The sequence below is a fragment of the Gobio gobio genome (assembly GCF_949357685.1).
Source record: "Gobio gobio genome assembly, chromosome: 13".
NCBI classification, from domain to species: domain Eukaryota; kingdom Metazoa; phylum Chordata; class Actinopteri; order Cypriniformes; family Gobionidae; genus Gobio; species Gobio gobio.
The window spans coordinates 26,659,941-26,677,757 of NC_137106.1; the positions used below are offsets into that span (position 1 = coordinate 26,659,941).

The 17,817-nt window shown below is 38.8% G+C and overlaps 1 protein-coding gene across 11 annotated transcripts in view; it reads right to left on the reverse strand.

The window, feature by feature from the left end:
* The window catches only part of birc6 (baculoviral IAP repeat containing 6), a 143,420-nt gene that overhangs the window by 36,643 nt on the left and 88,960 nt on the right, over window positions 1-17,817 (reverse strand). For all 11 annotated transcript variants that reach the window (XM_079833066.1, XM_079833063.1, XM_079833067.1 and 8 more), the window contains 3 exons: window positions 16,093-16,310; window positions 12,135-12,299; window positions 11,886-12,051 (listed from right to left, as the gene is read on the reverse strand). In XM_079833066.1, the coding sequence (XP_079689192.1) occupies window positions 11,886-12,051; window positions 12,135-12,299; window positions 16,093-16,310 (549 nt within the window). The remainder of the gene's footprint in view (window positions 1-11,885; window positions 12,052-12,134; window positions 12,300-16,092; window positions 16,311-17,817) is intronic.

Genomic DNA, 17,817 nt, shown 5'->3' on the forward strand with positions numbered 1-17,817 from the left:
CCTCTTTTGTGTTCATTACGCCACACTCGCAGCTGGGCAATCAGTTGAGAGAGAAATCTCACCCCGTGCCGCTCCACTGAGCACTTGGTCTGGCCTCTGGATGAGTGCTTCTGGTGGCCGTCTGAGAACATAAGGGGTGGATGGGCCGCATGGAGGAACGCAAAGAGGCTTCCATATCTTGTTGATTGTTTGTCTCACTTTGCTCTCCACAGATAAGCACCCCGGAGACAGAGGTGGGGGGGTCAGAATGGGAACGACCACCGTCAGCATAGAGGAGGTTCGGGCGCTAGAGGGAAAAGAGGAGCGAGAGGAGTCCATCTTGGCTCTGCTGGGGATCATTGGCACCTTCTTAAACCTCTTCGTCATCGTGTTTGTTTACATTTACACCACTCTGTGAGAAGGATCCACGGGTTGGAAGCAGGTTGAGATGGGAGATATGACAGCAGGGTGGACATCTCAAAGAGAAGAATGTGGAAGATGACACTGGGCTGCTCGGGACGGGGAGAGTGACCTCTGACCCCATGCGTATATACATCGATGCGATGGACAGCAGCTTAACAGAGATCTCTGGACACACAGAGAACAATTCTTGGATACGCCAGATTACTACCCTTGCAAGACGTGATCATGGAACAAGAGATCTTTCCTTTACCTGGCTATGGGAATTACTTCGAGCACTGCCTAGTTTCGATTACAAGGACACATGTATGCAGAAAGACCCTATAGGTCAAACACAAGAATGTCATAGGGCAACTTATCCACCAATAGAAAGAATTCTGCAATAAAAAGGAAAAAATGGAATTATAAAATATTTTTCTATTAAGAACAAAAGAGAGAATGAGACACTCCAAGAACCAACTGCGGTTTCGAAATGCTGGACCTTATGGAGACAGGCTGTTTGGTGACACTTGGACACTTTTTCCACTACAGTTCCTCCTCCTTTCTGACTGGTTGAGGGAAGATAAACAGACAAATATGAGTGTGTGTTTTCTCTCTGATTTGAGTGCGGTGTCAGACACGTTGTTTCTGTGCAAAGGAAAACACTTTTGTATCAATACATGATTACATACTAGATGTACTGTGCCATAGGGAATCTGATCAATAAAATGATATTCTATGAATCGGGATGTTGTGAATGACATGCATGCGTAGGGAAAAATGCTTTATTGCTTTAGCTACACTAAATAGTCTTGTTTCAATAAGTCCAGAGTTGACCAATCAGGTATATGCTGCCCCTGCACGTCTATGAGTGTGAGTCATGCATTTGGGTTTTTGAGTGTTAGTAGAGCTCAGCGAACCATAAGGAGAGGCTGGTGAAACAACAAACAGTTGCAAAAAGCTACAGAGAGAAAAAGAGGGAGGAGGAGGTTGAGGCAGAGACGGTTACTATGGTATTACTCCTCTATTTTCATCTGTCAGTCCCAGTGGTGGAGGTGTTTTTAAGCCTTCTGAGATCACAGATGTCAATTTTCATGTCACGTGCGAAAGAGGAGTAGAAATGGCTTCATGCATGAGAATGAGGCATCAGAATGCCCTAAACAGATACACCCCCCCCCCCCCCCCAACCAATTCAAATACAGATGAAAATGTGTGCACGTGATTGATTTTTTTTTCTTTTTGAAAAAAATGATGGTGTTTCTGTGCGCGACTGTGTTTGCCCTCTATCTCAGTGTGTTACGATACGTCACACTAAAATCAGAAAAATCTGCCTGTGAAAATGTTAGTGGGGCTTTACGCTTAGTCTCAGGTCCCTCAATAAATTCCAAAGCCACAGGGCACTGCTGTAATAAAGGCCTGTGCTGTAAATCAGCATGTACCTGCAGGGCTTATCATCAAATACAAATCCCCATTACAATGGCTCTTTGTAAACCAGCTTTTAGACCAGTGTAAAATCTCTCTAACTGCACTCAGATCAGTGTGAACACTTTACACCAGCTCTCAGATCAGCGTAAACTCCCATAACCAGTTCTTATGTAAGTAAGTCCATTTACATGCACTTTAAAAGTTACATTTCAGTTGACTAAAACAATAATTGGCCTTTTAAATGTAATGTAAAAGCTTTAATATGACTGATATTGAACCATTAAGTTTTTTGTGCTAGAACAGTAAGACTATCCAGACATAGATAATGTGATTGTAGCTCAGTTTTTCTCCCACATGTACACATTAATCAGACTACATTTCACCAAAGGATAGAGGTGACGCACATTTAATTCGTCAAATAATCAATTGTGCATTGTCACGTAAACTTGAAAATGGCGATAAAGACTGTAGCTCAATTACAACGATGCATGTATACGTGCTTAGAGTAGAGTAAACCCTCTATAACAGCTTTAAAATCAGTTTAAACCCTCTTTCTCAGATTAAATTAAACCCTCTACACCTGCAAGAGGCGCCTAATATAGCCACCTTTGCCAATCCTAAGAGCTTAATCAAACCTCAAATAAAGCAAGCACTTCCAGCTTTTTGATGGACATTGCCTCCTGACATACACGTATGAATAAGGAACTTATGATTCAGTTCAGATATAGCTTTGCAGGCCTAATGCAGGGGGATGTGTGTGTCCTGGGAGTCAACAATCCTGTGCAAGCCCACTGCCTGAGGTTACACGTGACACAGTGGTCAAAGACATATGAATCACAAATGCTTTACACATCTCTGCTCTTCCACCACATCAACACAGAGAGACGATCATACGCGCATGCACGCACACACACAAATAAAAAATACTTAGACTAAAAACATTTTACTTTTACCACCTTTCGCACAGGAGCTCTGTTCCAAACACTAGTGAACTGCTTCTCTGCCTTCATAAGTAGGAACCTAACCATCATGGATCTTCATAAGTGATTGATTTGGAATGCTCTACATAGTCTACAATTTAAAAAATTTGTTGACTTGATGCTTGACTTAGGAGTTGCGCTGCATATTTCTGGATAAATTGAGAATCACAATTTTTTTTGTTTCAAACAGCCCCACAGTTCTGAACAGACGTAATTGATACAATCTTTATTTGAAGCATCAAGTTGCTTTCAAAAGGTGATTTGCTCTATTTTGATCACTTCTGTAGACATCAGTGTTTATATCAGAACTATAAATTTTTATCCAAGTTAGAGCTGCAACTAACGATTATTTTTTCTGTCGACTAATCTAACGATTATTTTTTTCGATTAGTCGGCTAATCTAACGATTATTTTTCCGGATTAATCTTATGGTTCTTTTTTACTGATTATTGTATTTCAAAGAGGGTAGTGAATTTGTATATTATTTTAACATGAAATCCTGAAATACAATTAATATTGTCATCATTCACTGAAGGGTAGTGTACATAGTATGCCATTTTATAATGAAATATATTAACACAAGAAGCTTTTTAAACATAATATATAATGATACTATTCATCATAAAATGTATAAAGAGTAGGCCTAATTAGGAAAAGTTGTTTACTATAGTAGTTGAGTATGATTTACTTATTGATTTGTGTCAATAGTAAACGAAAATGCACTTGTATTTATCTGCAAAAGGTTCACATACAGGAGCTTTCAGCATAGTTTTAATATAGTATAACTAGTCGTCTATTTTGAAGATACATGTGCATAAACAACGACTAAAGCTGCCAGAAGCTTTTGCCCAAACTTCAAAGACACATTTAAATGATTAAAGCTAGAGGCATATCTTAACTTTAATGTTACTTTAATCATGCAAACTACCTATATACAGCATGTTATTATGCATATGTGTTTGGGACAGAGGGGAACCAGGTCGCATTAACAGGAGATATATGCAGCCCATAATAAATAAAAGCACGAGACGTACTGGGGTCGGAGAAGAACCCCGGAAAATGTGACCGTCTGTTGCAATACACGCGCCACGGTTCAGCTGCGCGAGAGGACCATGGAGAGAACACTGGCAGCAGGGTTGCCAGGTTTTCACAACAAAACCCACCCATTCGTTACTCAACATAGCCCAATACAAGCCCAATCGCGTTTCGGGGAGGTTCTCCGGTAAACATCGCGTTCGAGGGGTTAAATATGTGTGTTTTTTTGCAGGGCTGCCTGCTAAAATTCTCATTACCGGGGCTAAATATCACATAGTTGGGATCGCTTCAACCCGCGGACATGAGACACAGCCCGCGGCAACAGTGTAGAAGTAGCCCAATTCCGCAGAAAAAAACGGGACTTGGCAACACTGATTGGCAGTGTGAAAGCTCCCGCTCTCCACGCGCACAGCTCCTGCTCTGCCACCGCGCGCAGTGTGAAACCGGCGTTACAGAGCGAACAAAGCACAGTTTTATTCGGCTTCTGTTCAAAGTACTCCCACACTTTTGAATGTCGCGATCTGGCTTTATATGATAAATTATAATTTTCACTATGCCCGGGAGCAGAAGCCGCCATTATTCTAGATCTTCTGTTCCATTCTAGAACGTAAATAATGTGCCGCCGACGCGTCGACGCATTTCACGCACGTCGACGTATTTTCGTATTTACGTCGACGCGTCGTTGCAGCCCTAATCCAAGTACTTCTGTATAATATAAAGATTGTCATTTAGGAATGAGATCGCATTGGTATTTGAATCGAGATTGCGATCTTTTAATGATTAATCGTGCAGCTCCACTGGGAGACAATAGAGTTTTTACATTAGGAAAGGCAGGAATCTCGAGATGTTCAGCGGCGCGACTCTCGCGGCAGGGCTTATATGCTCAGAGAACGGACACTGCACCAGTGATACAAAACACAGGTCTGTTACGTCCTAGTAACAAGCGCATATATTTCGCAGTAGATTAATTTAGATTGATAATAACGGGTAATATTAGGCTTGCTGAGTGTTACCGGTGTTCAGGCATAACACCAGTTACATACCCTGCCAACCGCGGCACCGCCCATACCATCGTTTTGATATTTTATAGTAGTAAAAATTTTAGTTCAGTTAGAAAACATTAACTACAATTAAAAACTGAAAGTGCAGCGTGAGCCGAATGAGAGTCGCAGCACAGACCAGCAGGAGTCAGATCTCATTCATCACGAGAGTGAGGAGGTGAATGACGAGATGATTGTGGAAGATTCGGTTTCAAAGTGAAATGTAAAAGCGCCTATTTAAAGGATTAGTTCACTTTCAAATAAACTTTTGCTTATAATTTACTCACCCCCTTGTCATCCAAGATATCCATGTCTTTCTGTCTTCAGTCAAAAAGAAATGAAGATTTTTGATGAAAATTTCAGGATATTTCTCTATAAAATGGAAGTCAATAGACTCCATACGGTTCAAGGTCCAAATGAGAGGTTCAGTACAGCTTCAAAAGGGCTTTAAACCACATCAAACGGTACCAGACAATCAAGAAGGGTCTTATCTAGCGAAACGATTGGTAATTTTTTTAAAAATAAATAAAGTTTAAGTTTTATAAGCACAAATGCTCGCCTTGATCTGTTCATTGATGCGCGCTCGTGACGTCACGTAAACGCAATTACGTTCAAAAGGTCACGCTAGACGCAGGCGCAAAGACGTTTGAATATGTGGATACGGTCCTCCTTGCGCTCATTTGTAAACACTGACTCGGTACTTCTGCCTGCGTCTAGCGTGACCTTTTCAACATATTTGCGTTTTACGCGACGTCACGAGCGCGCATCACTGAACAGAGCAAGGCGAACATTTGTGCTTATAAAACTTAAACTTTATTTATTAAAAAAAAATGACAGATCGTTTCGCTAGATAAGACCCTTATTGATCGTCTGGTACCGTTTGATGTGGTTTAAAGCCCTTTTGAAGCTGTACTGAACCTCTCATTTGGACCTTGAACCATATGGAGTCTATTGACTTCCATTTTATGGAGAAATATCCTGAAACCTTTTCATCATATATCTTCATTTCTTTTCGACTGAAGACAGAAAGACATGGATATCTTGGATGACAAGGGGGTGAGTAAATTATAAGCAAGTCTATTTGAAAGTGAACTAATCCTTTAAGGGAGTTTGACATTGTACTGTTGTGTTTTTCATTAAGAATAAAAGGCTAATGAACCCACCATTCAAGCAACCCGCCCCCGAATTGGCAAACCGTAAAATGCGCACGGCTTAAAAAAAAAAAAAAAGAGTATTGTATTTCGCCAGATTTTATAGTAAAAAACATATGCAAGCGCGAATGATAACCGCTTCAAGGGGGATGCCAGGTGTGTGCAGAAACAATTGAAAATCGAATACCAACCCATTGAATGAATATTCAAATATTCTGATCAAGATTTATATTGCCTCGCCCACCAACTTTTTTTTTTCAGGGTGCAACTTAATACCTTCTGGGGTTGCCTACTCTGTAAAGAATACAGTCAACAGTGCCTTTGAACTTAGCTGAAATGTGGTGGCATAATTAGGCGGACTACCTTTTCAAAAGCCTTAACTTTAAAAACAAAAGCGCACAAATGATGCCTTAAAATGTCTCCGTAGGCAGAGCACTACATTTTGAAACAAAGCAATGGTGAGGAGATGAATAAAAATAGTGTTGGAGTGAACAGGGAGCCATATTGAGGGGGTGGGAGAAGAGATGAACGAGAGAACACCGTGATCATTTCTGTTTACACACAGGGAAAAGACTCTAGCACCTCAAAAACCTTCCTCACTTAATGAGTGCACCACGTCAGCACTGTTTCACAAAAAGCACACGCTAACATTACACAAGCCTTACAGCATATGTCAGGGGTGCCGTGTGTAGGCGAGTGTGATATCCCTGTAATGAAAATAGCTTTCAGGGACTATGAAATAAATGGAAATAAATACAGCGTTGAAGAGGAAATGCATGTCATACAGAGCTGTATTAACACAAAAGCTTGACCTTTTGTACACAAACTGATAATACCAGGACTGAGAGGGGTATTATTTTCTTGGGTTTTTTTCCCCCTCAGCCATTCTAAAAGAATGCATACATACTAGGGATGTGCCAAGATTAAAATTCTGGCTTATTTTCATGCTATGGCCAATACCCAATATTTTTCTGATTTTAAAACTCTATACTAGTTTGTTTAAATAAATAAAAACAAACAAAAATCAATTGCTTAAAATGCTAAAACACTTTTTACACTTTTAAACTTAATGCTTAGATCTATTTTGACATCAGTTTTTTGTTGTTGTGTCTGTTGTCAAACATCACTGTTTCAGATTCGTTCTCTCATTTTAATTAGGTTGTCACTGCCGAAACTCTTGCAGTGTGTTTTTTTCTAAATTATGAATGCGTTATATCAGAAAGCGACCAATGAGTGTTTCCTTTAAGCTGATATCATTTCAGTTCAGCCACAGCGCAAATCACCTATTATAATCAAAAATCTGTCTATACTGCACAATGAATCAATGTTGAAAAGAACAGCATTTATTTAAAATACAAATATTTTGTAATATTATAAACTATAACTTTTGATCAATTTAATGCATACGTCCTGAATAATAGTATAAAAATATATATGTCGTACTGACCCTAAACTTCTGAACTGTATTGTGGCTATTCAATATAGATCAATGAAAAAAATCTATTAAAACATCTCTAACATCAGTTAATTACTGACATGATAACAGTATATCATGCATCCCTAATATACTCTTAAATCACCGTTCACATAGTTGTGATAGAGCGACAGCAAATTTGGCACTTTCTCTTCTGGCTGATTTAAAACTAGCTTTCTTAAATGCTGTTAAATAGTTAACGTTGATATTGTTTGTTTACTTTCCAAACCCAAGTGAAAAGGATTCATTTCACACAATTACAACACTGACTGCAGCTCAGAACACCCCTGCCCCCCAAATTGTAATAGTACAGCCCAATACTCCTCTCAAAATCTTTTCAAACCTCTCAAAATTTTTCAAACGAGAAGCAGCACAAAACTATTTTTGTAATATTCATCAACAGTATGACCGTCAGATTAGTAAAAAGTTATGTAAAAATATGCAGATGAAGTGATGGAAATCGGGAAAAGAAGTGGGTTTGATAATACCTCTGGGGAAAGAGAAAGGATGGAGCTTAATGTTTGAGAGAAGGTATTAAATGAACGTGCCGGATGGGGAGCAAGAGAAAAGGAGTTTGGACAGACTGCTGGACCCTGTGTGTGCCAGACCACACCTTACATCCTCAATGAAAATAAGTGTGCTTGTGGCGTCCACATACAGAAAGAGCTCTATACTGTAATCTTGTACTCTTCGTTATTTGTCCCTTGGCTGTTTCTTAATGCTTTTTGGAAGCAGCAGTCCATCTCTTCTCATCTCTTCTCCCTCCCGTTCATCAGGTGGATGGGGCGTTATTACAGCAGGGGTGATCTGAGACACTCATTTCCTGTTTCACTGCCACAGAGACGGCTAAGGATCTCAGGGCACAAAATACACACTCTTTGTGCGTGTTTCTATCTCGCAATCTTTTATTGGCTCAGTTGTTCATGAGAATGACCAACTGCTGCTCCCCCTGCTGGTTGTGCATGTTTAGAGACTAAACATTTGTGTGTGCGTGTGTGTGTGTGTGTTGTTCTTGTTGATTTGAGTCAGATACACCAAACCAATGTAGGGTTGAAACCTCCAGCTGATATCTGGAGCTAATTACTACACTCATCGTTTTATCGGCGCTTATTTAATTAAGCCGGAGAGAAATAAACACTTGCAGCGCTTGCACACACACAGTGATCACACAACACCAACACACCGCTGTCTGGTTCTTTATAGCAACAAAGTAGTGTTTGTTCATGGCTCTTAATACAAAGAAAATACTCAGTTTTACGAGTTCAAATTAATTGAGATAATACAGCCAATATTTTGCCTAGATCAAAAAAATTCTTAAACTACAGACAACAAGCGAACTGCAAAAAAACCTGCCATTTTTTGTCAATTACCACTGTTAAACCACTAATTCTGTAGAGCTTCAGTTAGAGTAGTAATTTTCTTATCATTCATGTCATTCCAAAACTACATGACTTTCTTTAATCAGTGGAATACAAATCTTTTTTAAATACTGGTCACTCTTTTCTATTACAATGAATGGGACTGGAATTTTGAAGCTTCAAAAAGGACACAAAACACCATAAATGTATTGTAATGGTGGTCAATACTAGGGATGTGGACTATGGACTGTATATGCAATCCATTTTAAAATAAACTAGATCTATGAACAGTCAAATCCCATACTGAGTGCCACTAAAAATAGGTCAGATACATGATGTGCTTGCCTTGCATTATGATCATTGTATATTAAACTTAAGTGTTCACTTGAACAACATTAGCCATTATAGACATATTTATTCAAACTAACTGAATCATTAGGCAGCGCAGGACCAATACGTTCAAACCTAATAGTAGGGGTGGGAATCTTAAGGCACTTAACGGTTCGATCCGATTCCGATTCTGGGAGTAACGATCCGATTCCCAAAACGATTCTTAACATACTTTTTTGGTAACTAATTATCCTGCTGTGCAAATACATGAACTTTACATTTTAACCAAAATTGGAGCTAATATGTTTTTTGTTTATAGTTAGAATATCTGTTTGACAGTATTGCCATATTAAAAATGATTATGAAGATTTCTTTCAATACTTTTATTTTATTAACAAAGTTATATTCAAGATTAACAAGCTCTAATGAAACATAGTAAGCCATACAATTGCAAAGAACAATCATTAAGAATAAACAGTTCTCAATTTGCAACTGTGACAATTTTTCAGTTTCTTTAAAAAATTTTAACAAAAAATGTCTTTAAAGCAAAAAAAAGCTTACTTTGGTTAGAGCCACAAAAAAATCTTAAAAACATAGGCTAATGCAGAAGAAAAACAACTTTAGGGCTCGCTGAGAAGCCAAATTCAGTGTGTGCGCATAACATCTCCCATGAGAGAACTTGCCGAGCTGCAACAGTCATGTTGGAGACATTTAACAAATCACTCACCAAAACGAAGTCTTTGTTCAGAATTTTCAATTCGCTTGAAGCATTGTGCAGTAGTTCAGCAATATTTGATAAGACATTCCAAAAATTATGCCACGGATGTTGGTAGGTTTATGTCCCGGCCACCGCATCGGAGATATAGGAGTGTTATTAAGCATTAATGGCAAGGAAAGCACCTTATAGCCTACTTGAGCACCACTTCGTTATTTTGGCTCAGAATTTCGTTCGTTGGAAATATGAACTTAATTTAGAAATGCTTTTGAAATTAAAAAACTTTGCATTTAATAAGCAAAATACATTTTTGAAATGGGGAGGCAGCCGCAGCGAGCGCAGACACAGAGCGGCCAGAGAAACGGAGGAGCGACTGCTGTAAGGCGTTTGTGCAAAACTGCGGAACAACTGCATAAAATGTGCGGGTGTTGAACCCTCTCACCGGGAAAAGTGTCCCCACGGGTGCGAGCAGGTCGTAGTTTGTCCATTTTATCTTAAAGCCAATTCACCAGCGTACGAACATTCGCCTATCAACGGGTTTTTCTGTTTGGCCGGTGACCGCGCGCATTTGAATTGAACACAGAATTGATTCTGAATTTTTGAGAATCGATTCTGAATCGTTGAATAACGAATCGCGATGCATCAACCTTTTCTCCCACCCCTACCTAATAGCCTATTATAAACAAATTTCCTCATATAAAAGTTAGTCCACACAAGTCAGCACATTAATGTATTAGTGTATGCAACCACATCAACCACTTGCGTGTTGCGTGTTGAACGTGCTTCTCGTGTATGAAATGTATCTGAACACATGACAGGCGGCGACGTAGGATGTTGATATAGCAACTGTTCAAGTGTCAATTAAGTAAACAACTAGTATTTTCGAGTCACTAGCAGCAGTGTCATTTAATCGACTAGTCTCGTACATACCTAGTCAATACACCTGTATTCCAGATCTTAAGTCACACAATTACTAGTATACAGTAATATACAGTAAGGCTGGAACACACTACACAGATTTTAAAACACCAGGCATCATATACTTGCCGACTTTGTAAATGGTTGCAGAGGAAACTGGACATCATACACTAAACAACTGAGAATCGCACATTACCAGACTTTAAATTCATTCTCACAACAACAAACTCACACAAAAACATGCACCACAATGCTAGATGCATGAAAACAATATACTTTCGAAAATCAGCTCAAAATAGTCTGTGCCCATCATACACTATGCAATTTTCGGTGAAATCTGTCAACAACCAACTACTTCAAATCTGAAAACCGGCTCTGACTTTTGGCAACTAGCATCGACTACTCAAGACTGCAAATCGGGGCAAAAATCTAGGCAATCAATGTAGTGTATTCCAGCATTTAATGTGATAAACAGGCTATTATGAACAAATTCTCACCCCTCAATTCGGCAGTTAACTGCCGCAGCCGAATCATTGAGTCAGTGAGTTGAACTCGAGAACTTGATCAGTTCGATTTATGAAAGAATCATTAACACAGTTTTGTGAGCTGGATCAACAGATTCATTGAAAAGATTTGATTTAAATGAATAATTCAGTAATGAATCAGATATCGCTACCTCTCTCATGAACATGCCAAGGATAGTGAATAAACAAAATGTAAAAGTTTCTCAGACAAAGTTATCATATGGCTTTAAAGGTCTTAGAATAGAAAAAAGTTTGAGTCACGTGAACTACTTTAATGATACTTTGTAGTTGTTTGGAACAACATGAGGATGTGTAAATTGTTAGACTATCCCTTTAACTTCTGAGAACAAAAACATGGTTGACAGAAAGAGAGACAGGGGCTCCACCTGCTGTCTCCATACATAACAAGGCATAGGGTGCAACGTATAACGCGTCTTTCTCTCAGGCACATACACAAATGTAACTCAGTCATGTTCAAAATCTTCTTGAACCACCTTAAAAGCTGTGTTCATTTTGCAAACAGTAACGCACAAAGCACATCCCAAATGTGGTCCTACCTGAGTCATTGCGCAAGTATGAAGACATGGCGGGAATGAGACAGGACTGGCTGAGCAGCTCTTGCAGGACAGATGGCAGCAGTGAGCTGCTGTGACCTCTGACCTCTCCTGAGAGGGTTTCACCAGATCCCATGCAGCCCGATGGGTTGATATAGCTTGCCAAAACCTGACAGAGACACAGAATGTACCATTACACATCCCAACAGGTGTAAAATCGAAATCTCACTTGCAATATTTCCACAAACACACCTGTAAAAGGCAGGTGACGTGCTCCTCCTCTAGACGTTGTTTGGTTAGAGCCTGCTCAACATCCCAGCCTGACGCAGTGGAGCCTGTCCCAAAGCCTGTTCCTTTGGCCCAGTACAGCTGCTGTTCTTCTGTGGTTCCACCGACATGCCCGCTGGAGACCTGCGGCTGCAGAAAAAACACACTCAACTTCAATCCAAAACTCAAACTACAATTGTTTCACACAGAGCCAATCACTCACCCATGTCTCTGATCCTCTCAGGGTTATTCACCAATACAGCCACAATTTAGTTTTAACATTAAAACTAATAGTATCTGATAGCACAAATTAAACAGGAAGTTTATGCTACTGTATCTTTAAGACTTCTACATGTAAACAAACTAACCTCTTTGCCAATAATTTATCAGGGCAGGCTAAATACTGAATTGGCATTTCAATGTAAGTCACAATTGTGTTAAAACCTTTGGAGTCGGCAAGACATTTAATGTTTTAAAAATTGGCCTCTTATGTTCACTAATAACTAATTAAATAAACTGTTTTCTATTTGAATATATTTTAAAATATAATTTATTCCTTTTCATTTAATCCAATTTTCAGCAGCCACTACCTCCAGTCTTCAGTGTCACGTGATCCTTCAGAAATCATTCTAACATGCTGCTTTGATGTTCAAGAAGAATTTCTTAAGATTTTCAGTGTTGCAAATGGCTGTGCTGCTTACATTTTTTTTTTTTCAGGATTCTTGAACAAAAAGTATTTTAAAGTATTATTTCGATAGAAAACTTTTGTAACATTTAAGCCTTTTTGCGGTCACGTTTGATCAAAGTAACGCATCCTTGCTGAATAAAAGTACTAACTTCCTCAAAATGATAGAGACAGAAAGAAAGCAAAGGATGAGTTTCCTAGTCCTCACTCGGGCGTTTGATGTTGATCGCTCCAGACTTGACTTCCTGCTGAAACGTACTGCTTTCTCTAAAGACTGACAGCATGTCACAACATTATGAGAGGAAACAATGAGATCAGAAGCTGTGCATCAGCTAAACAATAGGCCAGTAGCATGGTAAAAAAGAAAAACGGTGCATTTCTCACAATGAAACGCTTTCATAACCAGCTGTCACACATAGTTTGTACTTTATTGTGGATCGCAGGAGCAGAGGAAAATAGGGAAATGGTTGCAGACCGGACTGGAGGAGCAATTTTTAGATGGTTTGAAGATCTTTAGTGATAAGACAGATGGAGGGACAAATAGAAGAGTGAAAGAGAGAGCAGAATAAATGCATGTTGACCGCAGTGCTCTTCTTCGGCAGAGAGCGAGCTGGTTTAATATTTGCTCTGCCAATACTTCTGCCGCCCCAAGGACACCCATTATGAATCTGACAGGCCACTGGCTACCGTTCAAATCCTCAACCCTGAACCCACCCCTCACCAAACTATAAATCCACACAAACACACACAGACACACCGCCCTGCGCTGACTATCATTCATGCGTTTTTTTCCCCTTAAACATTGGAATAAAAAAAAAAAAATGATTTTAATAAAACCTGTCTGTAAGGGCAGAATATTGATTTTTATGAAAGTCATTTGCTTGGGTATTGGGGGTCTGATGATGATGGTCTTTTTTTCATTATTTTCTCATTATGTTTGTGCTGCAGTTGTCCTTTGTGAAGACACTTTCATTACAGTCGAGTGAAACTTCTCATAATCATGTAATGACTAAAAGAGCTGTCCGAATCCTCTCTATACAGTCTTTTTTAATGGGACTACACAACACCTGAATGAGCCGATGTTCCCTCTCTCACACACACACACACACACTCCTCTCCTCATTAAGACAAGGGCTCTGAATAAAGAGCTCTTCAGCAGTCTGTAAAGAGTGGCTACCAGTCATTAATAAAATGGCATTTCTCAGTCAGAGAGACAAAAACATCTCTATTAAGGTCTTCACAGGAGTGTCTATTCCTTCCTCTGCTCACACTCACACATGACCTGAATAAAGAAGTTAAAAAGGTGCGTGTTTTATAATCTTTTTTTTCACTAAAGTCCACTTTAACTTTAGTCCAGATAATTTAAACAGATCAGTCTGACTGTGAATTAACTTTTCAGATTTTGTGAACTGATTCAATGAAAAGATTTAACTCAAAAGGATTAATTCACAAACCAGACATGACTATTTCTCGCATATCGTTTAAGAAGATTTGCAAACTTAATTGCGTCTGTTTCTCAAACATAAAATCACATATGGGCTCACAAAATTTGAATGTAGTGATTAAAACCAAAAGATTAAAGCTCCTACACTATCAGTCAGAGGTCAGTTTTTTTTGTTTTTGTTGTTGAAATTAATGAATATTTTTATTCATAAAGGAGACATACAAATTAATCAGAATGAACAGTTAAGACTTAGAATGTTAAAAAACATTTCTATTTCAAATAAACTCTGTTCTTTTGAACTTTCAATTCACAGTTTCCACAAAAGTATTAAGCAGCACAAAAGTTTGAAACATTAATAATAGCAGCACTAGGTAACTTTTCAACCTTCATAATATATTTTCAAAACTCTTGTGATGATACATCGACTTACAATAGGTTGAATGACACGACTGCCATTGCCTGACGGGGTCTGTATCGTTTTTAATCGTACTTTTAAACTTCGGGTTTCGGGTAGTAACCCGAGAACAAAAAGAACTACAAAATTAGACTGCTTTACGGCATATACGTCACTTCCACCACCATCCCCACTTCCTTAAATTCGGACGTGCGTGAAAAAAATCGCTCGCAAATCATTTGTTTGCCGAATGTTATAGTCATGGCCGAAGCAGCACAGAAAAATAAGAAAGCAAAGGTTTTGTCTGAGGAAAGCAAAAAGAGAAAACGAGAAAGTGATCGGATTAAAGGCAGGACGAGGATCAACATTGGGCCAGCATTTGCTCGTTGGCGTGAGCTGAAGGAGGAGGGGCTACATTCTTGCAAGTAAATACGTAATACATACAAAATCATATTTTAGGATACCTAACATGTCTGTGATATTGGTTTATTTGTCTTTCCTCAAGCTTTAATGCAAATCGATTTTTCGAATTTGCAGATTGATCTATGGTAGCTTGATATTATAATATTGACGATATATGGTTATTACCCACCACTCAAACATTGAATTGAAGTATCATATAGATTCTGTAAAACGGGAACCAATAGACTAGGCTACTATAATGACGCTGGCTTGTAAACGTGAGCATCGCGATCATTTGGCGTTTGAAAAAAATAAAACCCATGAAATTGTATTCATATGACATGCTGAAACATATGCCACTGTACCTGGGATGAAGACATTTCACACGCGACGCAAGCAGAACACCTGCATGTGAACTCCTGCAGAGTTCAGGGCTATCATAGTTGTCATGTCAACAAATGCACGTGCATCCCCTGATGTAGAGTGACCGTTTACGACAGTAGTAGAGGACAATACTGTTTCACAACTGTAGGGGGAGCCCGAGAGCAAAAGTTACCTAGTGCGGCTTTAATAATAAGAAATGTTTCTTGATCAATAAATTAGCACGATTTCGGAAGGATCATGTGACGGGAAGATGGGAGTAATAGATGCAGAAAATTTTGCTTGCCTTTACAGAAATAAAAAACACATTTTTATTTATATTTATATATATATTTATATATATATATATATATATTAAAAAATTATTTGAATAACATTTCACAATATTACTGTTTTTACAGTAGTTTTGATCAAACAAGTGCAGCCTTGATGAGCATAAGAGACTTTTAAAAACATTTAAAAAAAATCTTAGTTTTTGAATGGTAGTGAAAGTTTTTCAAATTTCTCCTTTTGAGGTCTAAAGAGGAAGATAAATCATACCGAATTTGTATTTCTTGCCCTTTAAATTCCCTGGCACAACCATGACAATTTGACAATGTGAATTGAATGACACAAACGTGTGTGGGTTAACACTGACCTCACTGGAGTTGGCACTGCCACTGGGCACTCTAGGAGCATGATGGCTGAGGGCAGACAGACAGGCCAAGATGAGGTGGATGGCACCGATCTCAAGAGCCATGCGTCTCAACAGCAGCCCATCATCCGTGGTGAGAGGAGTCGAGCTAAACAAGGACCGGAGCACGTGGAAGGGCAACGTGGGTAGAACATTAGCAGAGGGAGACTGCAGGATGTGACCTTGAGGAAGAAAGATGAATGGAGAGAATGAGAAAAAGTTTCTCTAGATGAGAAAAATCTGCCTCAAACTATCAAAAGAATGTTTTCTCCAGCACTCAATAATATACCTAACCAGTCTACCAATACATCAAGCAATCAGCTGACCAATCAACAGTCCAGACTGACAGAAATACAAAGCAGGCAGCCAATCCAGGCTCAATTAAACCAATCAATGAAGCAGCCACGCAGTAACTCAATCAATGTGCGTTTGTGTGGACATGGAAGAGTCTCTCTCACCAAATAGCATTTTTGTAAATAAAGGCCTGAGGGGTTATATTAGGGTTTAGGATGGATCATAATTTATCAATCTCCACATATGAAGTAGTTTTATTCTAAACCCTAGTGAGTTGCTGCACTTGTCCAAATAAGGCAACATGTGAAATGGACACTCATAAGTGATACTGAAATGCTTTCCATAGTTAGCATCTCAGTTAACGGTCACTCACAAGCACTGACCAAAAGCATTCCTCATTTGAGGTGCTCAATAGGCAGGGCTCGGAATAAAGACTTGGACTCTTTTTAAAAAAAACACTTGGCAGATTATTGCTGAAGTGAATTTATTTATTTAGTTTTTTTTAGTTCAAGTTATAAAATGTTACATTTATTGAAATGGTAAATGCACCCAAAAAATATGTTTGGCCGTAATTTTAATATGAAATATATATTTTCCAAAACTTGTTTTTTACTCTAAGACGTTGAGAAAAATCAAAGCCATAAAATCTAAGCAAGTTGTGCTTCAAATGTGAGGTTGATCTAAAAAATTTGGCTTTCAGTAAGATTTTGCTTTGGCGCAGTACCAAACGTTATGAAATTCGCTTCCCATTCATATTAAATGCGGTAATTTTTGACCGCGAACAGAAATTATTCTAATAAAAGAGTTTTCCAACATTATGTTACTGTGCAGTAATTAGCAAACATAGAATGTTTGAGTGAAAACAGGTTGCATCTCAATAATTATTTGCACTCACCCAAATATATTTTGAGGTCGCATAGATCCAATTTTGAGAGCATATGCGAACTAAATGGTCACAATTTCGAACCTTGATAGGGGTGTAAGAATATATCGATACAAGTGAATATCCCTACGCCATCTGCACTGCTGAGAGTGGCATTTCAAAGGAGTATGTAATTATTTACTGCACGCTTTTCTCTTAAAGGGGTGGTAAACCACGATTTCACTATTCTAACTTTAGCTAGCGTGTAATGTTGCTGCTTGAGCATAAACAACATCTGCAAAGTTACAACGTTCAAAGTTTAAAGCAAAGGGAGATATTTGCTTTTAAAGAAATCAGTTTCTAAGAACTACAGCAAACGGCCAGTAGGCGACTACACACATTCCTCCAGGGTTGGTGACATCAACAGGCTCAATATTTACATAAACCCCTCCTCCGAGAATATTAAATAAGGGAGGGTGAGGCCATTTTGTATCGCGGCGCTGTTGTGGTATAAGTTAGTTAGGCTGGAGTGT